The 9023-nt window shown below is 47.0% G+C and overlaps 1 protein-coding gene across 1 annotated transcript; it reads left to right on the top strand.

Moving 5' to 3' along the window:
- Positions 1-3601: 3601 nt before the first annotated feature.
- On the top strand, positions 3602-8966 carry zbtb11 (zinc finger and BTB domain containing 11). Its single transcript, XM_026345642.1, has 10 exons — positions 3602-3911; positions 4563-4816; positions 4907-5138; positions 5221-6233; positions 6334-6651; positions 6739-7153; positions 7323-7440; positions 7529-7687; positions 7776-7951; positions 8029-8966. The coding sequence occupies exons 1-10, from the start codon at positions 3602-3604 to the stop codon at positions 8568-8570; spliced, it is 3537 nt and encodes a 1178-aa protein (XP_026201427.1). The 3' UTR covers positions 8571-8966.
- The last annotated feature ends 57 nt before the right edge of the window (positions 8967-9023 follow it).

The raw sequence follows: 9023 nt of genomic DNA, 5'->3' as shown, positions 1-9023 counted from the left end.
AATACAAATAGGGCCATTGCACAATACGGAAAAGTACTGTATGTCTGCAATTCGAGTCACATGTAATTGCCCTTTTGTGCAAATAGAGGCTTTCATTCAGTGTCGATGAATGAAAGCCTGATGAGAGATCAGGCAGTTTAGGGATGAATAGCAGAGAATTTGTGTTTATGGTTATGATTATGAAGCGTTTATTGTCAGTGCCGGCTTGATTCAGTGGCATCATATCTGCTGTGGATGGATTCATCTGTGATCAAATCACAACACAAATGATTACAGTAGAGATGGTAGTTATTCTGCTTGTGCCAAGACACCAGAAGATAGCAAATAAACTGCTACGGTAGGAGCTAGAGAACACCCTCTCCATAAATGACTGATGCTAATGAGCACACTGAAGTGGATGGACAGCAAAAGTTCGTTAGTTAGTTGGTTAGCTATTTCCAGTTACTATGGTAAGCTTCATATTTACCATGCAGACACGTCTCATTCAGCTCCAGACAAGAAACTGAATAAGCATATTTTCCAAAATGTTTTTCTATATTCTATTTCCAAAAATATTGAACTATTCATTTCAGCTCATAGCTCTCAGTTCAGCTGTGGCTGAAGGGATCAACTTTCTAAGCCGAGACCATGTTTTGTTTTTTTAATTTACCTGGTTAAAACACACACACCATCCTTTCTGTTCTGAGTCACGAATGCATTTGTGGTTGTACCAGCAAAACTGCACCAAAACCAGAGGGCACCTTGAGAGAGGAGGAAATCAACGCTAGAACAAATACCTCACCCAGAGGAAGTGACGACAAGGTGTGCTGAGCGGCTCTCCAGCAGCGCGGAGACAGTGGAAACTGAACAGAGGCAGCTTTGTTTGACAGAAGTTTAAATGTGAAGCTATGAGAGATGACATTACATCCAAAAAACCTCTTATAGTGGCTGGATGGAGCAAGCAAATGGCCTCTAACACAGAAACACGCTGACAGGATGCAAATAACCTCTTTCCCAGCGTTTGGATAAACACTCAGTGACACGTGTTGAGGGGCCTGCCAACTGCAACTGAGAACAAACATATTAAATCTCTGCCTCATAGGAGGGGGAATCCAACACATAACATCTGCTCAGTATGGGAAGTTAATAATCTAATAGTCTATCGCTGGTTTCCTTTTTCTTTGTATGTGCATGTAGAGGCAGAGGTAAAGTTTGACCCACGGCTGGTTGAGTGCTGTCAGAAACCAGTTCTCCTCGGTGAGTCGGGGATTTGCAGCGAGGCTTTAGTTCAGGCCACAAAAGGCAGATTGTGAAGCAGCTAAAAAAAGCGACAGGGCTGAAAAGACATGGCAACAGGTGGAAATTTGCCTGAAAGTGAGACAAGAGGCAGAGTAATTGTGACAAATGTGACGACGAGAGAGTCCAGAGCTCTCCGCATATTTATCACCGACCTAGGTCTCAGTGGAAAAACGTGCCACTTTATTTCAGACTTCAACAGGTTCAGTCAGTGTAACTGTGAGAGGTGGAATGCAGCCCTGAGACGCATTACTGACCAGCATTTGATGTCAGGTTTGGTATGTGACACATGGATGAGCAGCAAATTGTGTCCCCCCCCCTCCAGGTCAGGGAAACTCTTTGAAAATGTGGCGAGGTGGTGGAATGAATAATTCCTTCTCGCCAAAAGCCAACACATGAACTAACTCTGCAGTGGCCACATGAAGACATATTATTTCTTATTTTAGCTTCTGCAAAATAAAGCAGACGGTGTGAAGGGTTTTCTTTTTACTTTTTAGTTATGGCTCAAGCGACTGCTGTGTCAGTCAATACAGTCCAGTAGGCTACTTTACTTCATGTTCAAACACCTTCAAACTAATTAATTCACTATCACTAAGTGTCACTCTGAGCTTAGTGATAATAAAATGTTAGCTGGATAGAAAACATAATGGTACCTGCTCAATATCTGCAAGTTGGCATTTCCTCTTGTAATAGATTAAATAATCACATAATTAAAAAAGTAAAATCACTGATGAATCATTCATTTCTTACAACCTGCTGGACCTCTATCTGCTGCAGTCCTATCCGGGGGCTGATACACAGGTGATGACATAAACTTAGTGACAATGACAACAACATTTTCTAGAACAACAGAGTTGCTGCATCTCTCATCACCCAGCGTGGATGGTAATTAGCACAGACGGTCTTTTAGACAGTCTGCTCTCGTAGCCCTGTGTCAGGGTTTTGGGACGGCCCCGCTGCCTACATGTCTGTGCTCTGTGATTTCTACTGTGGGTGTGAAAAGTGAGATTTGTTTTGATCATTTCTTAAGAATCTCCGAGCCTGTTGGAAAGATGTTTTTAATCTCAACACAGGTGATGCGACACTCACGGTGCTTATCCCACAACTGTAGCTAGTGTGGAAGGTGTTGTGTACAGCAGACACAGATATAGGCTCTAACTGATCTCTACCACTGGGACAGTTTAGTTATCTACACTTCTGTCCTGCTCGTTGTGCTTAATAGCAGAGAACAGGGCTGAATAGCAGAGGACATAAGGGAACACGTGTCTCGATCAGTCTACCAGCCTGTAAGAAGTTGAATCTATATAGACTGCTACTGACTAATATCACAAAGAAGTACTTTCATACAGGAAGCAAACACTCATCTGAGTTTTCTCTGATTTCATCACTTGACAAAGAGACAGATCAAGACAGGGAGTTTACAGTGGTAACACTGAGTCAAAACCTGACTGTGACAGCTGGTGTCAACAATGGAAAATGAATCTGAAGAGGAGAGTCTGAGAGAAGGGTCCAGGTAGAGCATTAGAGGAAGAGGAGATCAGGAACATCCACTACTGCAATAATATGAGCATTTGAAGTGAACTGCACCCCGACTAGAGATTACACAGCAACAACTCAAGGTCATGTTGTTATGCTCACCTCCTTAATGACACCATGAATACACACTCACACACACTCACAATGAACCCTTCACTAACTGGACGGCAGCGAGAGGCCCTCAGCAAAATATGTGAAACAGTTTCTTCCCATTTTGTTACATGTAGCTCATGGTGTGTGTAGGGACACATTATATGTTCACTTCCAGTACAATAGAAACCATCTCTACCTAAACTACTGCAACATTTCAATATTGTCTTAAACAAAAAAATGTAAACAAATATATAAATAAATCTACCAGAAACTGTGAAATATCGTTATTCCTGGCAGAGGTAAGGATAAAATAACGATGGTGACGTCAACGAATACACAGATTAGTAGATCGATTTAAAATGAATTAATAAGAATAATAGCTGAGCTGTGTTTCTACTGTTTGGACATCGCGCCCCCTTGTGGTTGGTAATGGTCATGAACTACTTCCGCCTCTGCTTACGCAAATTCCGGTTGTGCAGCAGCCATTTTGTCTGTTCGGGCAAGTCTACCCTGACGGTTGCGAACTGCAGTTCCACCTTAGAAAACAATTTAAAATGCTGTTGTTGCATTCCTGTTTCATGTTATTTGCCGTCTAGTCGTCGCACAAAATTAACATCTATTTTTCTAAGTCCGAAGAGGGTCCCCCTCTTGGAGATAAATCCATAATTGAGCGTGAAAAACGCGGCTCAGCTGAGACATGTCGTGTGAAGAAAGCTACTTGGCCATCATACGCTATCTGACTGACGAACGGGAGCCATATGCGCCGGGGACGCCTGGTAATACCAAGAGGAAAATACGCAAGGCGGCTGCCTGCTACGTTGTCCGAAACGGGACTTTGTTTTATCAGCGTCGACTGAAAGGCCAGAATGAATTCACGGAGCTGGAGGTGGTGCTGCAGGACAGCCGGAGGAAGGAACTTATCAACGAGGCGCACATTATGGAGGGAGGGGAGCACCTCAACCAGCAGCTCACCTGGGATTACATCTCTCAGAAGTACTGGTGGAGAGGTGAGTCGATCAGGTCACAGCAGGTTAGTGGAAGTGGTCACCCCGAGGTCAGTGGATCTAAACATGAGGCTGGAAGCAGCATCTGCACTCAGCATCTAACATGTACGCCATGTACAGCCCCTCTCTGTCTCCATCTAGAGGCTGAGTTAAAGTGCTGCACTCTCTGGATCCTTCATGGTTACTGTTCATTTTATTTCTAAATGGTCTGCACTTATATAGCGCTGATCTAATTTGTCACAGTCTTCTTGGTAAAAAAAAAGAGCTTAGGTAAAAGTGTCTGTTAAGATTTGTTTATTGAAACCTGCGAAGCATTTCAAGTGGGATCTCTTCAGTCAGTAAAAACTTTGTCCCATTCAGTATCTCCCACATAGCCAGACCAGTATGAGGCAGCAGGTCTTCATATGATCTCAATCTGAAACTATGAATGAATTGTTCTAGTTTTGTTCTGGATTCGCCCTGAAAATCAAATCAAGCCTGCCCACTGTCTCCAGTACTTCATAGTTACTAATAACCACGGTACTGTGTTGCAGTCATGTCCAAAACACTGGACATGGACAAATATGTAAATTAATAAGTATTCACTTAAGAAATGCTCTTCAAGGTGCTGTTAAAGACGCTGTCCTGTTTTTGTTTTTTGTTTGACTCTCTCAGGTATCCTGAAGCACGTGAAAGACCACATCCGAGAGTGTACTCACTGTCAGACCAGGCGAAACGCAGCTGATGGTTCTGGACCTCGACAGTTCTCCCAGCAGGGGAGACGCAAAGCAGCCACGCACATGAATGAGGAAGAGGACGAGGATGAGGAGGAAGAAGAAGAGACAGATGATGGTTCCCTGTTCGCTGACTCGGCTTCTCAGCTGAGATCCAAGTTGAAAACTATGGCCGCCAAGCACGAACTGGTCTTTGTGAGTTTCCCTCCTCATCATGATGATGTGCGATACTGTCTGATCTACAACTAGATCTTTGTTGACATGTGGGTGTGTGCTCTTCAACAGGTGGACAGCAAGGGCGAGGTGAATCAGTTCCTGCCCAAACACAGCCAAACCATGTTGGAAAAACTCAACCAGCAGCGTCTCAGCAACCAGTTCTGTGACATCACGCTGCTGATTGAAGGAGAGGAATACCGCGCACACAAAGCTGTGCTGGCAGCGTGCAGCGAATACTTCAACGAGCTCTTTTTTGAGAAAGGGGCTGTGTCCACACACGAAGCTGTGGTCGACCTCTCCGGTAAGCTTTTGCTTTTGCGGGTTTCTCTTCACACTGTTGTTTCTCATTGGCTCAGTTTGAACCCTCACTCTTTTCTCTCCAGGTTTCACCAAGGCCAGCTTCTTACCGCTGCTGGACTTTGCGTACACATCCATGCTTACCTTTAATTTCTGCATAATGGCAGATATTGCCAACCTTGCCCGACATTTGCTGATGACGGAGGTGCTGCACATATGCGAGTCTGTGCACAAGCAGGTGGAGGAGCAGAAGCTGACGGTGTATCAAAGAGGAGACGTGCACACTGTGGTTTCAAGCCAACCGGCTCCTCAGGAGGGCCCGAAAGATGAGTCCAGTGCTTATGTGGTGACCATCCAGAGTGACGGCAGGGCAGTGGTCACCCACAGTAATGTGGCTGTAGCGTGTGAACCTCTGGCTTTTGTTGAGCCTCCCAAAGAGGCTTATATCGAAGAGTCAATGACAGTTGTCACAGAAGCTGTAGAGAGAGACAAAGAGCATGATGGGGTGGCTGCACAAAATGAAACCGTGACTCTGATCACTCACAGTGGACAGACTGAGCCGGGGGAGACTGTCACTGTTATTTCACACAGTGCAGACGGAATGGAGGGGGAGACGATGACAGTGGTCACCCACAGTGGTCAGGCCGGAGCCAGCGAGTCTCTGGCCATGGTGTCAGCCTGCTTAGCGATGGAGCAGCCGCAGGTCGCTGAAGCAGGAGCCTTTGTTATAAACGTGGACCCAGACAAGGTGAGCCCATCAGAAGATGTCAAACTGGCTCCTGCAGACGCGACCGAAGTCGCGACGCTGCCTCAGGAAACAATCATGTCAGAAGCTACGCCCCAAAAACGCAAACGAGGGCGTCCAGCGAAAGTGAAGAAAAAGGTGGAGGTAGAGGAGTTCTTGCCACTGGAGGAGGAGGATCCTTCTGCTGATGAAGCCCAAGCAGACAAGCAGGAGCCAACATCAGACGACACCAATAGACGGCGGCTCCGGCAGCGCTCTATCGCAGAGGGTGGTTACGCTCGTCTACACATGGGACTGGAGGAGGAAGAAGAGGGGAAGAAAGTCTCCACCCAGCCGCGTGTCACCACCCCGAAGGTGCAGTATTTCATTGTAACTCACATTATTGCATCACGTGTTCTGTTGACAGTGAAAATAACTTGACGGAGTGGATTAACCACCATAAACCTGCTTTTAGGTGGGTCCCAGGCCTGGGAAAAGGGGAAGGCCTCCAAAGCAACCTCTGGAAACTCAAGTGGAGGGACAGTCTGTGTCTGACGCTGCAACAGAACCAGAGGTCACAGCTGTGGAGAGTGCAGCAGTCGGAGAGGTCGGCACAGAGGAGGCTGCAAAGGAGGTGGCAGAGCCCGAAACTGGAGCCAAGCAGGACCAATCGTCAGAGAGTGCTGTGGATGGAGAGCACACGTGCTCCGAGTGCGGCATGTCCTTCCAGAGACGCTACTCTCTCATTATGCACACTCTAAAACACGAGAAAGCTCGTGGATACAAGTGCAGTGTGAGTACTGGTGCTGGTCAACATGTCACGTTTATTTATTCTTTGCAGTGATGTTCTGACCTTAGGTTTCCCGTGTTCCTCTTTTAGCTGTGTAGTAAGGAGTTCCAGTACGCTGCCTCTCTCCGTGCCCACCTGGCCCGACACAAGCAGCAGAGCAGCCAGCGAGCACCTGTCACCAAGCCCTCCGCAGAACAGAGCTCCCAGGCGAAGTTGGACGGCGATTTCGAAGACAAGACTTCATCACCACTTACCAAACGAGAATTTGTGTGCGACATCTGCGGGAAGACCTTACCGAAGCTGTACTCCCTGCGGATACACATGCTGAATCACACAGGAGTGCGGCCTCACTCCTGCAAGGTCTGTGGCAAGACGTTCGCCCACAAACACAGTCTGAAGATGCACAGGGCGCTGCACGACGTCACCAAACAGTTCCAGTGTAAATACTGTAAGAAGTCTTTTGTGAGCAAGCGGAGCATGGAGGAGCACACCAGCATCCACACAGGTCAGTGAGCACCAGGTTGAGTCTGTTTTAAATGTTAAGTAGTGAAGCGTTTCTTTTTCTGATTTGAGCAAACTGATACCTTATTTCTCTGTGCATACAACTCAAAAACCTGTCATACAACCACTGTCGCATGGCTGTCCTCACTGCTAACTACAAAATTAATTTACAGGTGAATCAAAGTATCTCTGCAACACGTGTGGAGCCACTTTCCATCGAGCTTCAGCTCTGAGCAAACACCTGAAGAAGCACCAGCCCAAGCCTGACGTCCGTCCCTTTGCTTGTGCTCAGTGAGTCTTTAAATGAAACATGGGTCAGGCCAGAGGTTTAAAGACAAGAGGTTCATGTGTAATTTACTCTGCTTAATCTCTCCTGCAGCTGTGACAAAAGGTTCTATGAGGCCAAAGATCTCCAGCAGCACATGAACAAGCACATGGGCCTGAAGCCCTTCCAGTGCCAGGTGTGTGGGAAGTGCTACAGCTGGAAGAAGGACTGGTACTCCCACGTCAAGTCCCACAGCGTGGCCGAGCCATATAAGTAAGTCTACCGCAGTGTGAGTCCATGCTGTGCTTCTGTTAACAGTGTCCGGAACATCGCTGCATGCTGATGACGTTTGTCTCGTCAGGTGCAACGTGTGTGGGAAGGAGTTCTTTGAGAAGGCTCTGTTCAGGAGACACGTTAAAAAAGCCACGCACGGGAAGAAGGGCAGAGTAAAGCAGAACCTGGAGAGAGAGTGTGAGCAGTGTGGAAGGAAGTTCACTCAGCTCAGGGAGTACAGACGCCACATCAACAACCATCAGGGTGAGACAACAACACGATGGTGTTCTCATTTCAGTCGTCTTTTCTTTGTCCTAGTGCTGATTGTTCGTTTTTTTTAGGGGTGAAACCGTTTGAATGTCTGACTTGTGGTGTCGCCTGGGCTGATGCGCGCTCTCTGAAGCGCCATGTCCGCACACACACAGGAGAGCGTCCGTACGTGTGCCCCATGTGTCAGGAAGCGCACATCGATGCACGCACTCTGCGTAAGCACATGGCCAAGTACCACGGGGACAATCTGCCTGGGAAAATAATGCTAGAGAAGGACACCCTCCAGTTCCACAACCAGGGCACCCAGGTGGAGCATGCCGTCAGCATCCTGGCGTCCGACCTCCCTCCCGAGCTCCGGCCACCCCAGCAGCCGGCCTCAGAGGAGATAGAGACGGTGCTGATCACAGAGGAGACCGTAGAGGCTGTGGAGGCCGTACAGGCTGTTCAGGCTGCGGCCGACGGCTCGGTGGCAACACTCTCCGATCAGGGCATCATGCAGGTTGTGAACTACGTGCTGGCCCAGCAGGCCCTGAGTGGGACCAAGCCCGAGGAGGCTCCCGAGGTGATTCAGACCATGGAGGTGGAGGTGGCTCATGTGGCCGAGGTTGAGTAACGTTTTGACAGCGAACACGCAGACTGATCCCATTATTCCTCCCAGTCTGTATAAAATGTAACTAAATGTAAAAAGATGCTTATTTTTCTGAAACTGTATATAAGTGTTTAAGTGAGCGGAGTATTCGCTGGCTGTTTGTTTGATGTGTGTGCACATGCATTCACATTTTTGTGTTGTGTATAAATACTTAGACAGACGGTAACAAGGTTTACTCATCAGCTGCATATGTGACTTGTGATGCTCAGGAGAAATAAAAGTAAAAATAATATACATCAATAATATACAACTTTTTCAAAATGGATTTTGTCTCTGACGGACAGAGATAAGCTGTGAGTTTTTAACATTTCAAACCTCATTGTGGCTTGAAGGATGCACAAATAAAATGCTGAGCAGTCACGTGCTTCTGTGTTCCACCATGAGAGTGGTTAAATTAAAAACGCTGACACCCTAATG

Source organism: Anabas testudineus, chromosome 4, assembly GCF_900324465.2.
Source record: "Anabas testudineus chromosome 4, fAnaTes1.2, whole genome shotgun sequence".
In the NCBI taxonomy this organism is placed as follows: domain Eukaryota; kingdom Metazoa; phylum Chordata; class Actinopteri; order Anabantiformes; family Anabantidae; genus Anabas; species Anabas testudineus.
Note: the sequence above shows the minus strand (reverse complement) of the source record. Positions and strands in the feature narration are given on the sequence as shown.